Consider the following 23,763-nt stretch of genomic DNA (forward strand, 5'->3'; position numbering starts at 1 on the left):
CATGTCCAACCAAAGCTATTTGTTCCTGAGCCAATCCAAAAACGTTCCCGATAAATCACTACAAAAATAAACCAATCCAAGTAATTATATTTACTATAGTGATCTTTGTGACGCTTCTTTAACGTTCGATTTAATCTTTTTCCTCTCAATATTGCTTTAAATAACTACAGCTTTTTAAATGTATCATGTACTTTTGCATTTGCTTGACTCAATCTGAACTTGCTGTAAGTTTTGTACTGTAAGCGTCTACCCTAAATAAAATCTAAGATGTGTTTCCTAGAAAAACAAAGAGACTTGAGTTTCACTGATTCAAGTTTTGTAAAGATGTTTTAATTTTCTTTTTTCAGGAACACAGCATCTTCAGATTTCACTTTACATTGGTTTTGGAGGAGCTCTTGGTGCGCCAGCCTGTAAAGAAAAACAGAAACGTTAACACAAGGACCCGCTACAAATGTCTTGTGAGCTCATCTCAACCAAGTTATTTTAGTTTAAATCTGGAAGCCGGCTTATTCCAGAGCCAGTCAGACGACTTATGAAGTCTGGAGAAAAACTCACAGCGGGCCTGAATCTTGGTGGTGGGGTTCGGTCCTTCCTGGCCTCACAGGAGCGGTTCCTCACCACTTTGCTGTGGATGGCACAGCTGACACAGTAGTGCAGCTTCACGTAGAGCTTGGGCAGAACATAAGCTGAAAAGTGAAGAATGACACATTAATATAAAAATACAAAAAATGGGCTTTGGAGCTTCTTTAAAAAATATCTGTCAATCTTAGCTGCCAGGTCATGGTTGGTAAATGTCACTCATTAGTACACAAATCAACAAATCTGATCTTTCAACTTAACATTCTAAAACCTGAAGTGCAGCTTTTATCAAACATCTAAATACCTATTTTCTGTCTAATATAACCCATGTAGATTTTCCCCTTTGTTTTTTTTAAATTCAAATTCTTACTCTTAATTCACTGCTGAAATTTTAAGTATTTTGTTTGAGAGGACACTCACAGTCAAAGACGCTGGCATCTGAGATGTCTCTCACAGCCGCTGCCTCCACAATGTTCCTGATGACAAACTTCTTAATGGCCTTGTCCTTGGGGACGCAGCGGGCGCAGTTTGTGCAGCGGATGGGCTGCACGTGTCCACGGCCCTTCTTGGCACGACCGTTGTTTCTCCTCTTCTTGGTCTGTAACACAGAGCCCATGTAAATAAAAAAAAAAATATATATATATATATATATATAAAATACTAAACTCAGGTGACTGTTTTCATTTCCATAGCATCTCCACATTTCTTCATCTGTTCACTAATATAGATTATTCAATAACACTTTTACCTGGACGGTTTGCCATCTTTTTATTCAATGATGTGTTGTGAAATATGAGATTGTCTGTATATAAATTCTTGGTAGTTATGTTGGTTAAGAGGACTGCTACAACTCAATTTACTGACAATATCTGAAAAGGCAGGGCAATCCAAAACTTTTAACATTTCATGACAACATCTAAAGGTTTTGAATTTCAGCCCGTTTTGGTATTTTGGCTGGTTTTATCTCAAGTTTCAATGTAAGCCAAGGAACACATTACCCCAGAATATCAGCTTTTAAAGCTCTGTAGCTTTATCTTTGTAACACTCCAAACAAGATCTTGGTATCAAATAATTTTTTTTCCCTACATACAATTTTAAATACCTACTGCGTATCTATTACGAATAAGCTAAATGCTAAAGGATAGACAATAGTACATCTCTTATTCTTATGATGGATTCAAAATGAAATTGCGTTTGAAGCCTTGAGATATAAATCTGTAGTACAATTCACAACACTCGGGAATGAAAACTAGGTCATTGTGAACCTCCAATAATAGAGAGGTGCGTTTAATTAAAACAGATATTAGGGTTAAAACGTCTCATCAAAGATGCGGTAGGTTAGCCGACTAACCCACTAGAAAAAGGTTAGCTTCGGGGTTTTGAACCTCTAGCTGGCAAAAGAGACGTATTTACATCTATGTATTGTCAATTTAGCGTTTTCATGAACTAGCGCTCTTGAGAATCTAATTTGTGTGACATATTTATGTTGCTGCAGCTCGTCTCAGTTTACGTTAGCAGCTACTTTATCGTTAGCCAGCCCAACGAACACATGCACAAAACGGCTAGCCTGCTAACGGTTAGCATTAGGCCCCGACTCTTTTATTACATGTTCTGACATATATAAATAGCCTGTTCTACGTGTCACGTATTCGTTATGTGTTTAAAAATGCTTAAATGTGTTCGGAACGCCACAGATTTCGATTAAAATACGAGTTTATTATGTTTGTGAAATGCCGCCGTCGGTAGCACACACTCACCATGTTGCACGGGAAGCTGGAAAGAGGACCGGAAGAGGCTGCACGGCGACACAAGAACCCGTCCGCTCCGCCCTCTGACTGATTTAACCATAGAGTAAAACCTACCGTCTGCAGAAGAAGATGTCTAAAATAAAAATATCTCACATATCATCTCATATCAACGTATATTTATGTCTATATATGAGAGTAATTCTTAGTCTTTTCTCAATCTTGTTTTGCAAGGTATCGGTCATTTGCATTTGATTTGTTATAACTTGTACAATCGTTGTCCTTGGTCAGATGTAACGATTTATTCATTTCCGTTACCCATTCTCACACACCGACAGACATATTTGTGTTTTTGGACACTACTTTAATAAATTTCTCGATATAAACCCTGCACTAATTGCTCGACAGTGCGCAAGTGATGACTCAATACTGACCTGTAATTATAATGCAGTAGCATTACAGAGGATTTCACACACCCTGAAAGTCAAACTCTGTGAATCACATTTTAATTCAGTTGTACTAGTTTGTCTTTAGTTGAATCTATTCACAACTCCTTTTGACCCTAACCTGGGTACCAGAACTTTAATTCTCCTTTCATTGAATCATTGTTTTGTTGACTTAGATGTGCACTTAGACACTCTGCAAATCTGAAAACATAAAATACTTCTTAATCGGAGTTTTTTTAGTGGACTTCTAAAGATTTTAACAAAAATCCCCTCAAGATTGGTGCTGCCATTACCGCACTTTAATGTGGATGTGGTATTCTTTTGCTGACAGTTTGTGCTTTTTGTTTATTTCTGACAAACAGGATTTAGGCCCAGAAAGTCCTACTGATATCAACAGATCATAGCACAAAATAACTTACCCAGCTCTGGATTTCTCTGCAGGACAAGAATCCTGTTTTGCAATTCTTCCTTCAACCCCAGCCAGGTATTTTCTTGAAGACGGCCGTTTATTCAAGCATTACATGTTATACTTCTGTGAACTGGAGTATATCCTTATCCTGACTCATCAGCTGTTCTCCAAAGATATGATTTTGATCCTTTTAAACCTCTTTGCAAACTCTGGCTTTAGCTAATTCTCCAAATGTCAGGAAATCCTTATCAGACGGGGTGTGTGAACCATTAGGCAACCAGGTTGTTGCTGCTTTGTAATCGTTCTGAAGGTGATTTTTCTTAAAGATTTTGTGATTGTTTTCTTTTTACAGAAAACAAAGTGTTGTGAAAAAGTATTGTTTCTGTTTAGATTTTTTAAAATTATTTTCTTCTGTTCGTATTTCTTTTTTGTGACAAACTGATTTTAAATATCAGGCTTCAAAAAATATTTTTAAGGAAAAATGTGAACTTTGACTAGACCACTCCAAAACCATTAAGTTTTTTTTTTTTTCAGCCATTCAGTGATGAACTTTTTGTTGTGCTTTGGATCATTGTTCTGCTGCATTAAAGTCACAAACGGATGGCCTCACATTCACCATCACATGTTTCTAAAAAAGATCTGAGTTCATGGTTCCACCAACAGCCAGAGCAGTCCCGGATCGCCATACTGCCCCCACTGTGTTTGACTGTAGAATGACGCTCTTTTATAAAATGGTTAGTTTTACAGCAGAAGTAAAACTAACTTCTGAAAAGAACACACGGTCTGTGTTCTTTTCGTCAGAACACAGACCGTTTTCCCAAAAGATCTTGGGAAAGATTGTAAAGATTTGGCTCAATTTTAAAAACATTTTTGACATAGTTTCTATAGAATATTGTTTTTTCACAAAGCGCTTACAAAATGGTCATCTGTATGAAGTAAGCAAAAAAAAAAAAAACAAAGTCCTTGAAAAAGTTTATTTAAATTAAATTCTCTGCCCGGACCTCATTTCTTCTTGCTCTTCTTATCTTTGGACTTCTTTTTGCTGGCCTTCTGGGCGTTGGCCTTTTTGTAGAGGTAAAGCCCCACCAGGCCGAGCAGCATGGGCACCAGGGCAAAACACACCAGGGGGAAAATGTCGTTGATGATCTTCTGCCACTGCGTCTGCGGTGAGAGAGAAAGCACCTCCACCTCGAACTCAAGTGTAGCATCACCTGCGACAGACGCGGTATTTTGCCGTCAGAGAAGTGACTTAATAAAATGCATCATTACGTTTTAATTGTCATCGTTTGGTCTGGGTACCTGGAATTGTAGGAGGGTATCCTTTTTTTCCATATGCAAGGTGAGAAGGAATGGTGGCTTTTATTTTTTGCCTGAAGACAGGAAAACAACATTTGTTTCTGAAAAATCATTTGACACATTTATAAAGTGTTTTCTTCTCTCTTTTTTTTTTTGACAAAATCGAGATTTTTCTCGCCTGTGGGACTTACCCTTCACAAACACCAATCAAGCTTTGCTCCAGACCTGTAAGGAAAAATCACACAACACTGACAGTAAGGAAATAAAAGGTCTCAATGAAGTGTCAGTGATGCTGCTGCAGGAAAGTTGCATTATTAATATTATTATTTGTTAATTTACCAGGAATAACTGTCCTCTTCCCCAACACTATAACGAGAGGATCCCGGGACAGCGAGGAGTCGATCATCTGCCCATCCATCAGCTTTCCCTGAGCAACCAGAGAAACAGGAACAAGAGTAAGAAAGAGGAAAAACTAAGATTTCAGAGTTGATGGCTATTGTTTTTTTTCTCGCACCAGGTGTGTAATCAGTTAAGGTTTTGCAATTAATTGTAGCAGAATATATGAATAACCAAAAATGTAAAACAAAAACGTCATGCGAAACAGATTTTTGGTCCAATTACTTTTGATAAGAAGAAATCATTCGACATTTCTCTTACTAACATATGTAAGATTAAAATAAAGACATCAGTGACCAGGTGTGTGGTTATCTTAAATGTTTTTAACAAAAATCGCCTTATTTATATCTTATTCAGAATTTATGGTAATATTAATTATTATTATTAATGATAATAATCCAACACATTCTCACTCCCGACTCGTCACATATTGAAGCTTGCAGGTCCCCTCAGCGTCACATGTTGACGAATAATCATAATTATTATCACAATTATTATGACTATTAATAGTAAAAATTACTATTACTATTAGAGGTAATAGTAATAGTAATAATAATTGCAGCAATAGATATGTAATGAACTTAAAATTCAACTTATGACATTAATGGAAATTTCAACCTCCAGCTCACAATTTAATAATAAAAAAAGAAAGTAAGTTAGTATTGTCTAAATTTTGGGGGAGATTGTATTGATTTCTTTATTTTCCTTTTTTCTCAATTTTATAATAATCTATGTTATTTGTAGTATTAAGGGGAAATAAATGGTCAGTACCATATGTGGTATTTCTCACCAACATGCCTCACCCATGACACCGCCACCCACGTGGTAGGGTTGAAACTATTTTAAATATATATATTGAAATATTTACTGTTCTCCAAACACATCAGAAACAAACGTGTTTACTTAATCTGTTCTTTTTCACTTATGTTTGTTTTTTTGTTGTTTTTTTTGTGGTGGAAAAAATATACCTCATAGACCAATACCTTAGATGTAAAGTTAAGTTATTTATTACCAGATTTTTCCATCTACTGTAAACCCCACTTGGGTTTTAAAGACCAGAAAAACCTCCCGAGATTATATCTGGACGCTTTATTAACAATTAACCGTGCCGCCCATGTTATTTGTAAATATTTTGAATGAGAAACAGATGGAAAAGGTTTCGATATTTTGAATGTTATTTTAAAGCGACACAACTGGATTAAACAGTGAGAGCAACTGAACATTATAAATCACTGCTATCATTTTTTATATTTCTACCATAATAAAAATGAAAGCGCTGTCCAGCCGAGCTGGTATTATGCTGACGTGTTGCACCGCCCCTATATGCCTCATAGTAAAAACCTAAGTCGAATCGGTTCCCGTGTAAAGTCACATGAAACACAGACGCGTAAAACCACATCATGTCCAAAGTGTGAGTCTGGATGGCCTCTAAATCCCGAGCCTGAGGCTTTTTATCGCTCAGCCTGAGCCGCTGTATGGAAATGCAGCGGGATCCACATGGTTCATGCGGACGGTGCCACATAGACAACATCTGCCCTCGTCATCAGCTGGGCTCGTCTCTGCCGTTGTTTGTAAAAAATAAAAATAAAAAATTGAAATAAAATAGGTTCCTTCCCCAAATACAGACGGGCTCGCTGCTTTATGGGGTAAAGAAGAGCTGAGTGTCTGATTGACTTACTGTGTAGTGGACTTTCAGCGTGTCTCCAATTGTGGAGAGTACTGAACAAGTTTCTGGTTTCACCTACGGCACGAAGAGTTCAGAAACTGTTATTTTGTTTCAGGATGTTGCATTATAGTATTTCCTGCTGTTATGCTGTAATACTCACCAGTGTCTCGACCTGCAGCTCATCTGTTTCACTTTCGTCAACCTGTGCGAGTGCACAGGAGAAAACAGCAAGCACCAGGAGAAAAACCCGTGTCTTCATTGTGAACTTGTGGAGAAGAGCAGCTGCCATCCACTAACTTCCGTCTGGCTTCTTCTGCACCCAGCAGAGCGGACAGAGAGAGAGAATATCGAGCTGCACCGCCTGTTTGGTCGATAAGTGCGTCCAAAATGGCCCTTGCAGCAGGTAATGCTGAGGTGTTGTAACACTCTGGTGATTAGCCGCCCGTGGACGTTGTCCCAACACCTGGGTCTCTCCACGAAGAGCCCGCCTTGAAAATTCCTCCAGCAGCATCCCATCTGCCTGCCGTGGGAGGGAAGCGGAAGAATTACTCCGCGCAGCCGCCAGGGGGCAGCGGCGCTCTGCTTCAGCTCTGCTCTCACGACGACTGGTGGGAATTCCAAAACTTTCTTGGGATTCACACCACTTGGCTGAACTCAGAAGAAAGCGTAATCTTTCGGAGACTCCTGTCTGTTTAACACACCTGATTGAAATGAACACGTCATAAGCAGGCTCCAGTAAGAGTTGGTGAATGGGTTAGGAGCACCAAGAAAATGTTGGAAACCACAGTTACGGTCATGAACAGAACCAGTAGTTCTGTTGTTTGGTTTGAGCTTCGCTGTTTTGACATCCGCAATCCTCTCAAATGTCCTTTAGAATGAGCAATTCGGCAATTGCAACGCAGTCAGGGGAGTATTCGAGTTATGTAAAGACTCAGTTTTAAAAAAATACAAATATTTATAAGGTTTGAGAACGGAGCGAACTAATTATGTTAATGATGAAGAGTTTAAACCATATAGTCCCTTAAAAAAAGGCTTAGATTACTACTGATCCAAAGACATGAAGTTAAGCCCATAATTATTAATATAATTAATATAATAATTAATATGCTTGGCTGACTAAATATGTAAAATATATTTTCTTTCAACAAATAAGTTTCTGATTGGAAATGAGAGAGGCATCTCTCGAAAAATAATAAAACAATGTAAAAGAAGCATCAGTTTAAGAAAAATAACTTATATTTTAAATAAATGATAGAATGTTGAAAATCATTTACATTTATATATATATATATATATATATATATATATATATATATGAATAATTTTGGCTTAGTCAAAGTCTAGACATTAATCCAACTGAGAATATGGAGCCATACTTAATAACTGATCTTTAGGGACGTTTTACATCCAGTGTGATTGAATTTTAGCTGTTGCAGAATAGAAGACGTTTAATTTTCAGCCCACAAATGTGCAAAGCTGGTAACCCAAACAACCTGGAAATATTATTCATGCATCACTTTTTGCAAAAAATAAAAAAAATAAAAAATTCCTGTGGAAAGTAGAAAAAGAAAATTACATATCCTTTGCCTTTCACTTCACAAATATTTGATATTTTGTGTTAGTCTATTATATCAAATCCTAATAAAATATATTACTTAGTTTTATAGCCGCAAACAATCATAAGGTTTGGCTGAGTTTGCCTGAAAGCCACGTAATTTGAAACTGAATATTTCTGAAAATGAACTGCACCACCAGCTTCAAAACAAAAATGTGAAACTGATTTTTATGAACGTCAGTGTTTCATCGTGGTTATTTAAAAAATGATTATTTGCCTGTAAAGTCTACCTAACTTAAAACTTAATCACAGGAACTTAATTGGGTTTTGTACAGTTAAACCACAGTGAGAGATATTTGTTGCTAGTAGGATGCAACATGCAAAGGTTATTGTTGTAAACACAGCCATTCAACAGCTCTTCCTGCACAGACTCTGCAATTCAATCATTTGCAAATGTTTCATGTTCTTAATAAAAAATTGTACTGCCTGTAAAAGATGTAAGAAGAGTTCTTGGCTTTTCTTGTTTTTGTTAGCAAATTCTTGGGAAAAAAAGACAACTTTGCATCTCTTCAACGTTAAACTTTTTAAGAATCAAAAAATATTATTAAACATTAAGCATGGGTTGTTCTCACAGATTATCCTGTAAACAGGAGACATTCTGGAAACTGCTTATGATGATGAGTCTAGTTTTCTTTGCCTCTGACTCACATATCAAGCATCTGCACCTTCCTGCCAGAAAGCACTTGTTACCAGGTAGCTAAATGTCAACAAGTAACACATAAAAAATGAATTACAATTTAACCAGAAGTCCCTTAAATGCTTGCAGATCCAACACATTTATGAACTGCAACAGTATGAATGTTCTCCTGAAAGAAGAAATCCTGACTAATGCCACATATTTTAGGTTCCCCTTGGCTCATGTGGTGATTGTGGAGTTCCCACACATTCATACGTTTTAGCTTAACATCATATTTGACATCTTCTAGAATACTGGACCTTCAAACCTGAGTCAGTTTTACTTTTAGCAGATCTAATCAAAAAGACCCTGGAACGTACAACATTTGTCTCAAGAACTGTTTTCCCTGATAAATCGTAAACGGCAAAAAAAAACTTTTGAGTCTGTGCCAGCAGTTTTAGAAAAAAAAAAAAATTAGTGTTTGGAGCCAAACATCTAAACATGCATAGAGCATGTTTGATTTCAATTTTCCTTGTTGCATTTAAGTACCAAGATGAACCTAAACATTAAAGATTGTGGCTCCATGAAACAATTTAACAAAAGAAATGTGCAAAAGTGATTTCCTTCCTAACAGACAGAGACTTACTCTTATTTAAACATGTTTGACTAACCAGACAATCTGAAAACAGTTTGTGATGCTGCAAGATACAAACTCATGACTCATCTGGGTGCCAGACAGATAAAACCTACTTCCCCCATCAAACCACAGCACTGCCCAGAAGTATGCAGGTAGAGCTGCTTGTTTATATTTAAGATCTATGATCTGACTCAGTTGCTACATTTACATGTGCATCAGTTAACAATAGGAAATAGATTAGGCCACCCACAGACCTGCAGCTTTGTCTATTAAACTGTTCAACCCCCCCTTCATGCAGTTTCTCATTGTCATATTTCACAATGCTATATTCTAAAGCAATACTTTAATTTGTTTCAAATCTGCAGAATTAAATGTTACACAAGAATTACTCTGTTCTTAAAGCCATTTAACCGGTTTCATGTCTTATAAATTTCTTCACTTAACTTCACAATTAAATCAGTCTGCATCTCACACCTGGAGTGTTTTTTGCATGCCTGGGATCAACATGTTGCAGTCAATTACAACATAAAGACCCACAACCCACAAAGACAGGCCCTTTTACACCTTCCAGAAGGTTTTTTAAAAAAAAATCACAATATCACGAGAAAGTACATACCCATATTTGCTGACAATAAATCTAAAAAAACCCCAAAAAAGCCTGAAATTTACACATGCGCTTTCCCTGATTGGGGCATTGAAATAGTAAATGATTGGAAGAAGTGAAAGTTTGTGTTCAGGAGGACATACTGTTTGAACCTTCAGATTAAACTTTTTGTATCACAAAGTATCCAATGAATTATAATATCATTGGATACTTGAATTATAATATTATAATATGGTTATTGCTACATTTTGTAGCCTGAGCAACATGCAGTATTCTAACCAGCAATTCCAGCCGGTCATGGCTAACTAAGCTAACATCATCAAATATGCTATTTGATGATGAAATAAGAAAAATTATTTTTCTTATTTCAAAATGTTATCTAAGTAAATGTAACTAAGTAAATAGTTACTATCCATCTGTGGTCATTATCACAAAAAAAGAAGCAAACTTACTCAATTATAATGCTAAAACAGTTCGAAGTTTCTAAAAAAAAAAAAAAAGACGCATATAGACACCTTTTCCCTTAAAAAAACAAGGGGGAAAAATCCCACTATAGCGCCGCTTTAGTTTAAATATCGCGAGGTTTCGTGTGTTGCCGAGTTGTCCTCCGGGAGATCTCGTGAGACCTTTCAGTAGTGGACTGCGCGGCTAAGGTAAGCGAGGACACCGACCGCACCATCAACACGGCACGTATCACGTAGGTTCCGACAGGTGACTGAATTATACGGGGGGATGTGTCGCTCCGGTAGTGGCCGCGCTGCCTCGGTGCCGCCCGGTCTCAGGCAGCAGCGGGCGGCTCGCTGGTAGCGGGATGCCCTCTGAGGTGATGAGCGGAGGGAGGGATGGATAAACGGATGAATGGGGTGAATCAAGACGGTTCAAACGCTAGCAACCGCCGCATCCAATTGTTTCTATAAAAAAAGTTGATAAATTGACATAATTTAGTATAATATAGCTCAGAGCTATGGGGAGCCATGTGTGGTGAAATGTAGTGGATCTGAGGCTGCTAACGGGGGCACACAGGACGGCTGTAACGTTACCTAACGTAGCATCCCGGGCTAACCTGACACACCGGAGCTGGGGGGAGGGGGGGGGTTAAGGCCCTGCTGCCCTTACTTACCTCCCTCTATGCAGGGATAAAAAACCCACATAGCCGAGAGGGGAGCTGGAGTCAGGCAGTGATCAGGTGCTCTGTCTCCTCTTTAGCACCATGGACAGGGCTGCAGAATATTTCCTGTTTCTGTTTTTGTTATCTCAACTAACTGAGCCAGCAGCAGTAGTATCTGTTTCTATCGCGTAAATTTGATCAAATTGTTAGCAACTGTACCCATTTCCACACAAATACAGTTATTACCATATATGTCATCAATTCATTTAGTTCAGAAAGGATAATCCTCTTGAAATTTCTCTTTAAACATTCAATTTATGTTAAATTTTTTAAAATAAAGTTACTTCTGCTGCTCATTATGTATTTTTTAATCTGTTTCAATATTATTTAATTTAATATTTTCCAAGTAAGGAAAACTATGAGGAAAAAAAGTGTGGAAAAATAGGTACTTCCTTCATTTCATTGTCTAAAACATCCATCCATTCAGGAATCCATCTGTCGATTCATCTATGCATTAAAATAAAATCTGACATAAATTAATTATGAACTTTTGTTGCTTTCCAATAGCGGGGTTTCCCCCAGTGTATTATAAGCCTGGTGGGCCACAAGGCTTTACTTGTGTCCCCACCAGGCTGAGCATTGCTTATTTACTTAAGTCTTTTTAAAATGTTTGCATTTTTTAAGGCTTTATAGTTGGTGTTCAGGTGTTTTTCTTCCAATCTTTCAATAACACATAATTATCAAGTGATATTTTCAAATTTCCTCTTAACTTTAAATATTTTTTAATTCAAAAACACGATGGGCCGCTGGACGAATGACTCCCCTAGCGCCCAACCACCAGGCTTAGCAGGTTTTCTAGGGGAAACCTTGAATAGGCTTAAAGCTACAGAGGATCTGAAAATTTGACCTGGGCAGAAAACCTGCAGTATTTCAGGTTTAATTCTCGTCATACTTTCCATTGCAAAGTGTTTTGTATTGTCATGGAAAATAAGTTAGCTTGGTGTGTTTCTTTTTTTCATCCTGTAATGCAGCTGAAAATGACCCTTTACCATCAGATTCTGGTGGCAAAACATATACTTTTTTGTTCTCAAGTTTTGCTTTTTATAAAACTCAGAATACACAGGTCTGGTTTTACTGTGTGTCTTAAGGCAATTAGCTACCGCAGTATCTGGTGACATGGTGCCTGGCTCGTGTTTTAAATGCGTCCTAGTGAGGCCTGACAATGTAGGACATGCTGCATGTGCTCTGAGGGGTTGGCGTGGTTTCAAGCTAACATGTGAAGGAGAAGGAAAGGCTGTGAAAGGAGTTTGAACAGATTGTGCTGCTGCCTGGAGTCATGGCGCAGACATGCATCTCTGTCACCTTCTGACGCTGACTGTCGCTGTGCAACAGCGCTCCGCACCTGTTCAGTGCAGGATCGTAGTTCTTTTTACCGTTTGCTTTATTGACTTATTTAAAAGAGACATTCATCAATAATCGGCAGAGTTGAACTTGTAAATGTGTGTGAGTGTAATCTCCATTTGCAGAAACTAGGAGGTTAATTAAAGAAAACGAGATCAAGATATCAAGTAGAATGATTTTCTAACTTGCACTTAATGAACACGTAATAAACAAGGTAAAATTAAAAACATACTCATTCATCTACAAACACTGATTTATAGATTTAGGATGTGATGTTCCTTGGGTGTTACTCCAAGTATGAGAATCTGACTGGCTGAAGGCACAATGTGACTACAAATCTTTTTATGATATCTGCATATTTAATCCCTTTTTACAAACATAAATGAATGTCTTTATATCTTAGCAGTAAAGGTATGGCTTTGACTTTGATAGCCAACATTTTCAAACCCTTCCTGTGCGTGTTTAACCCGCCATACAGTATGTGACAATATTAAACTTATGCTTTTGCAGTTTTAAAACTTTTCTTTATGTTCCGTAAAAATAAACTCAGTTCTTTTCACAATTTTTTTTTATTTTTTACATGTTTTAAAAGTAAGCAATAAATGCAGCACTACAGTTTATTCCCTAACACAGCAAAATAACTTGCACAATTTTTTTCTATCAACATTGAGAAACAAACATGGGTTCAGCAACCAATCAGAGATCTTATGCTGACAAGTTATATATTTTATCTACACACACACACGCACGCACGCACGCACGCACGCACACACACACACATAAATGAGGTATTCAGATGACAACAGTGTCATCTGGAGGTGAACATAACTTCAGGAAAGTTAATACAGAAAACAAAATGTAGAGGACCGAGTTTACAACCCTGAGGTACACCAAGATTGCTGGTTTTTTTCTGCAAATATGCATACAGTGACACACAAATACATACATTGACATCTGCTTATGCAACAAGTGACACATGATGGACGAAGTTAAGGAAAATCCTTAACATAACTTATAAAAATAATTTAGAGGAGTCAACGTAGAACCCTGTGGTACACCAACATTGCTATTGACCATTATAGTTGACAGTTCTTTTGTAGCTTCTTTTTATCGTTCAAAAAGGTTCAAGAAAGTCATTAATATACAAACTAAACCACAGATTATCTATTATAGACCCCTGAGGTACACCCTTATTGGTATCAAACATTTTGGGGAAAAACGGTTTCAGAGGTTTTGTTCACTATAATTCTTTTGTCTTGTTTCTTTTCAGTCCCCCTTAATTGTCGGTCCCCGCAGGACGACAACAAACTGCCTCCAGCACCTTGACGGAAGCACCAGAACCTGTTCTGAAGTCATGGGGAATATTTTTGGGAATTTGCTGAAGAGCCTCATAGGGAAGAAGGAGATGAGGATCTTGATGGTGGGGCTGGACGCTGCTGGGAAAACGACAATCCTGTACAAACTGAAACTGGGGGAAATCGTCACCACCATCCCCACAATCGGTGAGCTGAGATAATCACATTAATTTGCACCATCACAGTTGTTCACTGTGTTCACATGAAGCATGACGTCTCCCCTTTCCTCAGGATTCAATGTGGAGACGGTGGAGTACAAGAACATCAGCTTCACTGTGTGGGACGTGGGCGGACAGGACAAGATCCGGCCCCTCTGGAGGCACTACTTCCAAAACACTCAGGGTGAGCAGAGCTAATCAGCCAGCCTCAGCAAATGTCTCAGCTTGCTTTCAGAAAACGGTGAGTTCGGTCTGACTTATTCTTACTGTTTCAGGTCTGATCTTTGTGGTGGACAGCAACGACAGAGAACGTGTGAACGAAGCTCGAGAGGAGCTGATGAGGATGCTGGCTGAGGACGAGCTGAGAGATGCAGTTCTCCTTGTGTTTGCAAATAAACAGGCAAGAAGCCTTTACTTTTCAAACTGCTGCAGTGTATATAAGATTATCGTCCGTTTCGTGGCGCTCCAAGTATTTATTTTCACAGGTCGCAGTTGGTTTAAACTGTTAGAGGAAAAGAGCGTTCAGGACCCTGTTCCAACCTCCACGAACAAGCGAAAGTGTTTGAGATGCAGCAGGATATTGAAATGCAAGATGCATGTTTAAAATTAAGCAGAACAGCCCTGTCAGTCATATAGAAAGAATAATTATACACATTTCACAGCTTCGGATGCATGAAATCGTAATTACATGCCATAATTAAAAGCTCTGCAGGGAGCAATGTGTGGGACTTATCCTCAGGAAATAAAAAGCTGTTACATCCAGTCCTGCTTTCTTCTTGACAAAGCTTATAAGGGTTGATGTTTCTTTAGAAAGCAAATCACAAAAATGGTTTTGCATACTCACCAAGTTTCCATAGCAACCAGTAGAGCCTATCAACATGCCAGCCTCTTGTTTCGAGGCATGCCAGAAAAAAAACCTTTTCCGACCACAGTTCTCAGTGCTACTTGAACTTTGACTAGAAAACATGTTCTTTGGTCAGTTGAGACTAAACCCACTCCAGGTGGGTTTGTTGTGGAAAAAGGCTAAATATTTGGAAAAGCACATAAGTCTTACTGATGAGCACAGAAGAGGATCTGTGATGATGTGGGCTGCGACTCTTCCAAAGAGATTAAGAACCTTGTTAGAGTGCATAACATTTGAAATACCAGGACATTGAGGGTATTTTTACACCTGATAATCTGCTAGGCTCGGTTTGATTGGGGACCAAATTTGCGACATTTGTTACATTTTGAGCTGATGTGATTCACTTTCACACTGCACTGTGTCAAACGAACCAAACCAACTGAAAAACCTGTTCCCCTCCTCACCTGTGGCGGCGCTGCATCAGGAACCACTGAAGGAAACGTCATGAGCGCAGCTTCTTTCTTCATGAAATGTAAACAACAATGGTGTGGCATCAGATTTTCGCGACTGTAGGATTTCTCTTTTGTCTTTGACGAAAGGACACAAACCATTTCTCTCGCTAACAATAGACGTGCATGTTTGTTTTGGTTGTATTTACCCAGAATGCCATGCACTACAGTCAATTTCTTTGCTTCTAGAGCGGTCTCTGCTAATTCTCTGTTTGCTCTAACCTCGTGAAATGTTGCCAGACAATATCTATTGATGCTACATTGGAAATTAAGGGTTATAAAACTTTGAAAAGATTGTTGCATCCTAACCTTCCCCCTTTGTATTGACAGGATTTACCAAACGCCATGAACGCCGCGGAGATCACAGACAAGCTGGGCTTACACTCCCTCCGTCACCGCAACTGGTACATCCAGGCCACGTGCGCCACCAGTGGCGACGGCCTCTATGAGGGCCTTGACTGGCTGGCCAATCAGCTCAAGAACAAAAAGTAAGAGGGGGCAAACCTGGAAAACACAGCCAGCAAGCCACCCCGATCCAGTGTTTTCTTTCCTCTGGGGATGGAGGATGAGGGTTTGGTGCAAGGGTTTTGAATGGTAGGCGCAAAACATGACCCTGGTTTCGAGGGAGACTTCATTTTTGCTCCGTGCTCAGTGGTTATTTAAAGAAGAAAAAAAAAGGTTCATGTCTAACCACATACACTGATTCACACTAACCGTAAGCAGTCACAGCAGACACTTGCTTTTGCTCCGTCCACCTCTCGTTCTTTGGTTCGGTGTGCTCTGTGTTAGTCTGTAGGTGCCGTGTCCAGTTTTTGTTTTCCGGCTGTGAGTCATTGATCGTTGTCCTGTCCTGCAGGGTCACAGAGGTGTGTTACACAGCCACGTTACCTTTAGCGGGTTCTGATGGTTTGCTCTCCTTTCCGTTTTGCTAGCAGTGCCCAACACTTCGTCTCGGCGTCTAGATGCAGAGGGATTTTTCATCACAAACAGCTTCAAACATAATCCCATTAACTCAGGCCAACCTCTCTGTTCCTTCTGAAGAAAAGCTTCTCCACAGCATGATGCTGCCACCACCATGTTTCATGGAGGGAATGGCAGCTTCCTCCACATGCTAAACAAACACAATCTTACTGCTGTATTTTGGGGAATATTATGATATCCTGTATTTAACTCTGTTGATCTCCAGTCAACTTGAACCATCTTCACAAAGTCCCTGCTGAAGAAAAGCCTCCCCACAGCATGATGCTGCCACCACCATGTTTCATGGTGGAGGTGGTGTGCTAAGCGCCGTGTGTGGAGTTAGTTTTCCTCTGCATCTATCCACACCTGCATGTTGGCTAGGTGCAGAGCGGCTTCTTCCTCAAGTTTGCTGCGTGTCCTGCAGAGGTGGGGGACATGGGATTAGAAACGTATTGCAATGTTTTGTGTTACTATTATGACAGTAACAGTAAGAACAAAAAAGCATTTATATCATAACAGTAAGAAAAACAGTTGCTTGTTTTTTAGGTAATCATGGCTGTGACCACATGTCACATCATTCGTGGCATCACAAATACAAATATTGTGCTTGAAAAACTTCCCCATTTGAATTAATTAGTCTTTTTCAGGATGCCGCTTATCTAAGGAACTGTGGTTTACATCAATAAACTGCACACAGCAGCTGCGTTTAATCATATTTTCAAAGTTACTGACATTTATTGATGCTCGAAACAAACAGTGGACAAAATTGCGGAAATAACATTTCTGATAATACCGTCGGTTTTGTGGGGTTTTAAAAAAACGTTAATTGAAATTTATCGAGAGAACGAAAAATCTAAATTTGTATTACAAGATTTTTTTTTTATCATAAATGATTTGATAAATGCCCACCTACAGTCCCCTACATGGAAAACATGAAACAGGAGATGGTTTTCTTTCTTTGAGACTTTCTTCTTGCCACTCAGATCAAGTGGAGTCAGAAACGGCAGCAGCTCTGTGTCAGTTTCACTTCCTGTTGTAGTTGTCCTGACCTGCAGAACCTTGCTTTACATTATAATAGCATTCTGCAGATTCATGCCATCATAGCTGGCTCTGATGGTTTCCTTGCAGGCAGCAGAGAATTAATAACTCGTGAACATCTCTCCCATCATGCTAGAGACACATCCTCTTTCTGCCACATTATGGAAATCCTTTGAGATCCTAGCTGTGTTAGGAGTTGCTTGTGGCAACCTGAAGCACTGAAACTGGGCATTTTAAATATTTAAACCTGTGCTACATGCTCTCAATTACCTGACATGGATGCAACCTTATCAGCAGCCCTTCTTCATTCAGAAATGCCCAGATGAGGAGGCTGCTTGTAGATGTTCTCTAACCTGCTCTCATTGTCGCCACAAAAAACTGACTATAGCTCTGCGATCGGCATCGGGAGGCAGCAAATGCTTATGTATTTTTAGGACATATAGAATCATTTTATAGTACAATCAAACAATTATGTAGCCCTCAGTTGTTACAAAAATGCTTTATGTATCAAACATGACTTAAAATAAACCTGACTTTGCAATTTGACGCCTTGAAATTGGGCCACTGTCTCTTTAAGAAGCTTCCCAACACTCCATTTTGTTGTCATCATGACAAAGCTCCTCCATCATCCTGTTTAAAACCATTCTTAGGAGCGTTGGACTGAAAAGTAGGTCATGTGGTGAACTCAGCAGACACGCAGTTCCACCAGGTGTTTGCTGATTGTTGCTGCCGCTAGTCTGCAGGAGCTGAGTGGCGGAGTTGTGGAGGAGGACTGCTGTGTGAGGTCGGAGCTTAGCTCCAAGGACAAGATTCATGGGAAAGATGATGCTTTGTGTGAGCCAGTGTTTTGCACTGGAGGAGATTGAAGGATTTCTCAAACATGCATGAAAGAATCAAAACGACTCTCCAGGCATGTTTTTGATGAGGGAATGACATTATAATATGATATAAGGTTAAAAAATGTCACACTACCGCCCCTTTAAAGTGAGACACAGCTGCTTGTCTAATGCGTCGAAATCATCCCTCAAATAGCATCAGGTTGTGTTTTTTTGTTTCCGTTTCCCCTGTCGATTCTGTCACTGATAGCTCAACTACTGAATGTGAATATTGTGAAGGTATCTTCACGTGGCTGTAGTTATAGATAGTTTATGTTCTGTTTGCATATTTATTGAAAGGAGAGCAGAGTAGGCAGACCAACATGTCAGTGTTGTAGTTTTTAAAGACAATACGTCTCCACCTTCGTTTCTGACTGATGCCGTCACGGCTGAAACCAGCAGAATCTACAGATTTTTAACATCTTGCAAAAGTATTCACCTCTGCATTGACACAAGCAAACTTTGATAGCTTTCATGTTTGTAACTGGATTTTCAGGAGGTCAACACACAAGGAATTGCATAAGTGTGAAGTGGTTTAAATTATTACCTTGTACTCCAATCCATTTTTTTTATCAACTTTTGGCAAGTTGGCTTGTCTTTTATGAAAACAACAAAAAAAAGTTATTTCCCACAGCATGATGCTGCCACCACCATGTTTCAAAGATGGAGTTGTTGTGTGTTCTGACACATTTAGTGTTTTGCTTGGTAGGTTCTAAGCTCATCTGACAGGATCAGATTTTTATTGTGAGAACAGATTTACTTCCAACTCGCCGTTATGCATCACTTTGCGTTGGTCCGTCTCACCGTATCCTGACAAAATGCACTGAGGCTTGTGATTGTCAAAACGACCAAATACCAAAAGATAAAGTTCAAAAGCCCTATGAATACTTTTGCAAGGCGCTAAACGTCAATAAAATGTTTTCCCTGTGCCATGCTCAGTCACATGCTATCAACAGTGTCTCGTACTGAATGTCCTCTGGCATCTCATCAGTACGTTTCTCATATCTGACCCGTTATACGGTTATGGATCAATTCATTTTGGGGGTTCATGTGGCCTTATAGTTAAATTTTTAATTTGACTTCCACATATGTATCTATTTAAAGAAAAACAACCCGCTGTTTATTAGTCAGTGCCCCCAAAAGCCAGATTCTGCACTGCACTTCACGTCGATAAGGCAAACATTTCCCCAGTAGGCGTTCTCTTTGTTTTGCTGTTTTACTGGATTCATGTTCGGTGGTTGGACTTCTACAGTTTTTCTTTGGGGTTTAAATAAACTTTCACGTAGACGGTGTCTGTAAAACAATGGTAATTAGTGTGGAAACAAATATTCCCCATCATTCATTCTTTACCATTATAGTTGCACAAGTAGATTTAAAAAAAAAAAAGTTCCAGTGCTGAACGCATGGAGACATCTGTGTGTGATGTAAGACAAGATCCTGCTGTATTAAAAAAAATAAAAAATAAACTCATTTATTGTACAACCTGTCTCCCCTGCTTGGTGTGGTTGTTACTGATGCTCTGTAAAAAAAACCAAAAAAAACTGACAGTACATCTTAATATCAGAAATAAGTTGAAATAACTTGTATTTCTATCAATTAATTAAACCCAAAATAGTTTTTTTTTAAGTCAATTAAAAAAAAAAGTCAGGTGTTTTAAGGACAGCACAAGTTTTGGGGAATTTTAAGTAAAAATAAATAATTAAACTTTGTTTCATGGACTCATTTCTGTTCAAGTTGACTTTATATCTAAAATGAAAGCCCAGTTGAGCATATTGATATTTTTTCATGAATTACTTTTTGTTTATAAATCAGAATGTGGTGAACAAGTAAAATAAAAAAAGGTAATTCAAGTATTTTTTAAGATCCTTACAGAAACGAGCAGAAAAAACAATAGACTACCCTAATTTTAAAGTGTTACTGCCCTTTAAAAGAAAACATTCAGTTAAAGAAAATATTTCAAGTGAACATGACTTCATTTGTTGTTTCTACTTTTTTTTAACAAGAGTCATGAACTTTTAGATTAAAAAAATGCCGTGTTTAGGGATTCTACTGCGTCTTCAAAAGTTTTAATTCAATCTAAATTTTGGGCCTTAAAATGCCAGGAGTGTTTGTTTTTGTTTGTTTTCATGTGGATCTTAAAGTTACATAATCATTTTAAGAATATTTTAAAATCCATTGAACCTTGCGGACATGCCGGATGAAATAATTTTCTCCACTTTATGGAGTCAGAAACATCTGGAAACATAAGTACTGTGCTGTGCCGACGTCCTGAGGCCATTCATGTTTTCTGCCTTTTGTCCGAGGAGGAACGGTTTAGCTCACAGGTTTGCATCAAAACATTGCCAAAGAGTGGGAAAGCCCTGCGCCAAAAACAACTTTGTCAAAACCAGGGATTAATTTGGTGATGAACAACACTTTTATATCCAGGATAATGAGGAACCTGGTCAAAGGTTGAGTGACTCAGGGATTAAAACACAAACATGACGGTTCCATGCCAAGGACTCCTCCCTTAATCCCACGTTAAACCTGTTGGTGTCTTTCCATAGACTAGACTTATTTCTCCTTTGCAACTATGTTTGTTATTGAGGAGCAAATGCCAAAATAAACGAACAACCCTGCAGTAGTCACATTTGTAAAGAATATATAGTTTAAAGCCTCTGGGACATGATTGTACATTCACTTGTAAACGATGAGCTGCTGCGATGTTTGACCAGAAGAGGGCGACAATATTCCGCTAAAAGGACATGAAGGACGTCCTGCGCTACACGCTTCAATGTCTCTGGACAGGATAAAAAAAAAAAAAACATTGACATGATCATAAACAACTCAAACGCATTCAAGTAAACTGCAAAGTCAGTTTCTAAATTACAGTCACACCATCACATCTTATCAGTTTTCTTTAGTGCTACGAATATAATAGAGTTCACTTTTGTTTTTTGTTTTTTATTCTAGAAACACTATAAATATCAGCCTCTACATTATTAACTGGTTTGATTGCATCAGATCACGTTGCACTGATTACATGTATTAAAGAGAACAAAAGCTCCTATTTTCATTATAAGAGAAATAGAAGAAAAACAAGTTTTGACTAAATTATTGAGCATCATAGCATTTCCAAGTGCAAATCTGTGTCATGTTGATCAAATGGAGTATAACTGCCAAAATATATTTGCTGACCCCTCCAGGTCTTTCATTTGTTTCACTTGCTGCTGTGGCTGCAGGTAAAACAGGTGTAAAAACTAAATATCCCTCAGTCAACTGTTAGCGGTTTTATATAAAGTGGAAGTGATTGCTGTGAAAACAGCATCTCGGCAATGAAGTGACGTGAAATCGCAGAGCTGGGTCAGACGGATCCGTACATTTTCAGCAGAGTTGAACAGTTTCAGACACTCCAAACCCCACGTGGGCTTCAGATCACCTCAAGATCTTCTTGTGTCCATATAATATAATTAGTTGGTCAAATTTTGGACAATTTCCCAACACAGTGGGAACAGTTTGGGTATGTGACCTTTCTCTTTCCAATAGGCACCATTTACTCACATGGATGTGCGAGTTTACTGACTGACTTGCACTGATCTTGTGACCAGCTTGACAGAACACCTTTAGGATGAATCAGTCAGAATGCAGACTCAGAGTCTGCAACGTTTTCTCATCCAACAAAACGAATGCCCTTCTGGAAAAAGGAAGAAAGAAAAAAAACTACAAACGCACATATCTAAACCTTGTGGAAAGCCTGTCACAGCCGCACAGTGTGGGCTGACTCCATAATAAACCAGACGGAGTGAGAATTGGATGTCACTCCAGTTCATTCTGAGGGCAGACAAATATGTTTTTGCAATATAGTCGACGTCTGAAGGGGTGAAATAAGTCAGTGGGTTTTTATGTCTTTGAACAGGAAATTACCTCAGACAAAGCCAACACAGGAATATAATCAGCTTTCATAACATGTTTTGAACCAGCATCAAAGAGGTCACCTTACAACACAGCAAGCTTTTTTATAGTACTTTAAATAATCCTAAACAAGTTGTTCTTTTAACTTAAATACATTTTCGCTTGGACCTTTTTCAGTATCAGGTCACTTTCTTTGACTTTTTCACATCATAAACCTTTGATGAGTGATTGTTTTGTATCTGACAGATTTGATTTGTGTTAAACCAAATTGTTTTGCAGTGATCTGTAGGGATAAGAAGCAGTTTTTTTTTATATTTAATAATCCCTTCCTGTTACTAAGTGACATATTAACCTTTGTCTTGAACAACCTTTCTACCTCCTTACAGGAAAGTAAATGTTGTTGGATGGAGCAACTCAAGATGTTTGTGTTCCAGAGAGAGACTGGAGGTGCAGGCAGAACCAGTTACCGCAGAGCGGTTTGGCCCGTTTGTCCACTCCTTAGGTTGTTGTTGTTGTTGTTTTTTAAACTAAGGTCCTTTTGTTTTTAAACCAAAGCAAGATAACTTATCTCAACCAGGAAGAAATGTTTCTTACAAGCAAATTAAACAATCTTCTGCTCTTGTTTTGCACAAACCATAGTCCCAAGTCCAGCAGTAAATTGGTGCAGCCGCAATACTGTGATGCAGCAATAAAGAGATCTTACACCTCAAGAACTTCAGCAGAAAGGAGTGGCAGGGGGTCAAAGTCTCCATGGGAGGCCAAGGAGGAGATTCGTGCCAGCAAACAATGAGTAACAGATAAAGAGGAGCATTTAAAGCTATCTTAGTCGTTGTTGTTGTTGTTTGTTGCAGTGGACAGTACGAATGTTTTTCGGTGACGAGTGAGACGCTGACTCACCCTGTCTGATTGAGGTGATAAAGCTAATTTTACATGAAGGAACAAGAAGAAAAACAAGGGATCAAAACAACTTTGACTGACACTTTACAAGGCGTAACAGAGAAGTTCATATTTTTCATCAGAAAAGAGATTTGGAATAAATGCAAAGTCTTTTGCAGAGATATTTACACCTTGAACATATTAATCCTGAAACACGTTGGACTATCAATAAAGTTAAAGAGCTGCTGGAGTTTTCACCTCAACACATTCTGAACATTTTCATATCTTTCCCCAAGACATTGTTAGTCCAACAGATTTCTAGTCAGACTTGGGTTTTATTTATTTTTTTTTTATGGTTTTATGATGTTCTGTTTTTGTCACCAAAAAAATCTGAAAAGTGTGTCGTACATCTGTGTCCTCCACCATCTTTTAATATAATTATCTTAGCAAAGTATCCTCTGCGTTGAGCCCTCTCTGTGCCGTTTGAGGCTCTGGACTGGGATTGTCTCGGTTGGATGGAAACATCGGAGTCCGATCTCGTTGTTCCAGTCTGTTTAAAGCTGCCTGTTTCCTGTGAGGTTTGCCTCTGTGAGGAGCAAGGGTTTTAGTTCTGATTTTTCAGCTCAGTTTAGTTGTCAAAATTATTATTTTATTAGTGTGAAAGCACATGAAACTGTAACAAATACTGTTTCTAATTGTGTTGCTTCCAAAAAATAAAATAAAATACAAATACAAAATA

General features: G+C 38.6%; 3 protein-coding genes across 3 annotated transcripts; 1 reads left to right on the forward strand and 2 right to left on the reverse strand.

Annotated features, from left to right (window-relative positions):
• Positions 1-308: 308 nt before the first annotated feature.
• LOC106906314 (small ribosomal subunit protein eS26) lies at positions 309-2,412 on the reverse strand. The gene is made up of 4 exons (XM_014971549.2): positions 2,337-2,412; positions 1,000-1,177; positions 556-686; positions 309-408 (listed from the first exon to the last, which is right to left on the reverse strand). Exons 1-4 carry the CDS (start codon positions 2,337-2,339, stop codon positions 373-375), a joined length of 348 nt encoding a protein of 115 aa, XP_014827035.1. The 5' UTR covers positions 2,340-2,412; the 3' UTR covers positions 309-372.
• Positions 2,413-4,139: 1,727 nt separating this feature from the next.
• Positions 4,140-7,074, reverse strand: fkbp11 (FKBP prolyl isomerase 11). The gene is made up of 6 exons (XM_014971545.2): positions 6,698-7,074; positions 6,550-6,612; positions 4,815-4,902; positions 4,667-4,700; positions 4,479-4,549; positions 4,140-4,390 (listed from the first exon to the last, which is right to left on the reverse strand). Exons 1-6 carry the CDS (start codon positions 6,824-6,826, stop codon positions 4,182-4,184), a joined length of 594 nt encoding a protein of 197 aa, XP_014827031.2. The 5' UTR covers positions 6,827-7,074; the 3' UTR covers positions 4,140-4,181.
• A 6,671-nt stretch (positions 7,075-13,745) lies between these two features.
• arf3b (ARF GTPase 3b) lies at positions 13,746-19,739 on the forward strand. Its single transcript, XM_014971547.2, has 4 exons — positions 13,746-14,020; positions 14,105-14,215; positions 14,307-14,431; positions 15,715-19,739. Exons 1-4 carry the CDS (start codon positions 13,873-13,875, stop codon positions 15,874-15,876), a joined length of 546 nt encoding a protein of 181 aa, XP_014827033.1. The 5' UTR covers positions 13,746-13,872; the 3' UTR covers positions 15,877-19,739.
• The last annotated feature ends 4,024 nt before the right edge of the window (positions 19,740-23,763 follow it).

Source organism: Poecilia mexicana, unplaced genomic scaffold (assembly GCF_051168715.1).
Source record: "Poecilia mexicana isolate PSO_F unplaced genomic scaffold, ASM5116871v1 scaffold_5, whole genome shotgun sequence".
NCBI classification, from domain to species: domain Eukaryota; kingdom Metazoa; phylum Chordata; class Actinopteri; order Cyprinodontiformes; family Poeciliidae; genus Poecilia; species Poecilia mexicana.

Coding starts and splice junctions, on each gene's coding strand:
- LOC106906314 (XM_014971549.2), bottom strand. Junction 687..999: donor AGATGCCAGCGTCTTTGACT/GTGAGTGTCCTC, acceptor TTCACTTTTCAG/CTTATGTTCTGCCCAAGCTC. Junction 409..555: donor CACCAAGATTCAGGCCCGCT/GTGAGTTTTTCT, acceptor TTTTCTTTACAG/GCTGGCGCACCAAGAGCTCC.
- fkbp11 (XM_014971545.2), bottom strand. CDS start 6,826: ATGGCAGCTGCTCTTCTCCACAAGTTCACAATGAAGACACGGGTTTTT. Junction 4,701..4,814: donor GAAGAGGACAGTTATTCCTG/GTAAATTAACAA, acceptor TTTTCCTTACAG/GTCTGGAGCAAAGCTTGATT. Junction 4,391..4,478: donor ATACCCTCCTACAATTCCAG/GTACCCAGACCA, acceptor CGTCTGTCGCAG/GTGATGCTACACTTGAGTTC.
- arf3b (XM_014971547.2), top strand. CDS start 13,873: ATGGGGAATATTTTTGGGAATTTGCTGAAGAGCCTCATAGGGAAGAAG. Junction 14,021..14,104: donor CACCACCATCCCCACAATCG/GTGAGCTGAGAT, acceptor CCCTTTCCTCAG/GATTCAATGTGGAGACGGTG. Junction 14,432..15,714: donor TTGTGTTTGCAAATAAACAG/GCAAGAAGCCTT, acceptor TTGTATTGACAG/GATTTACCAAACGCCATGAA.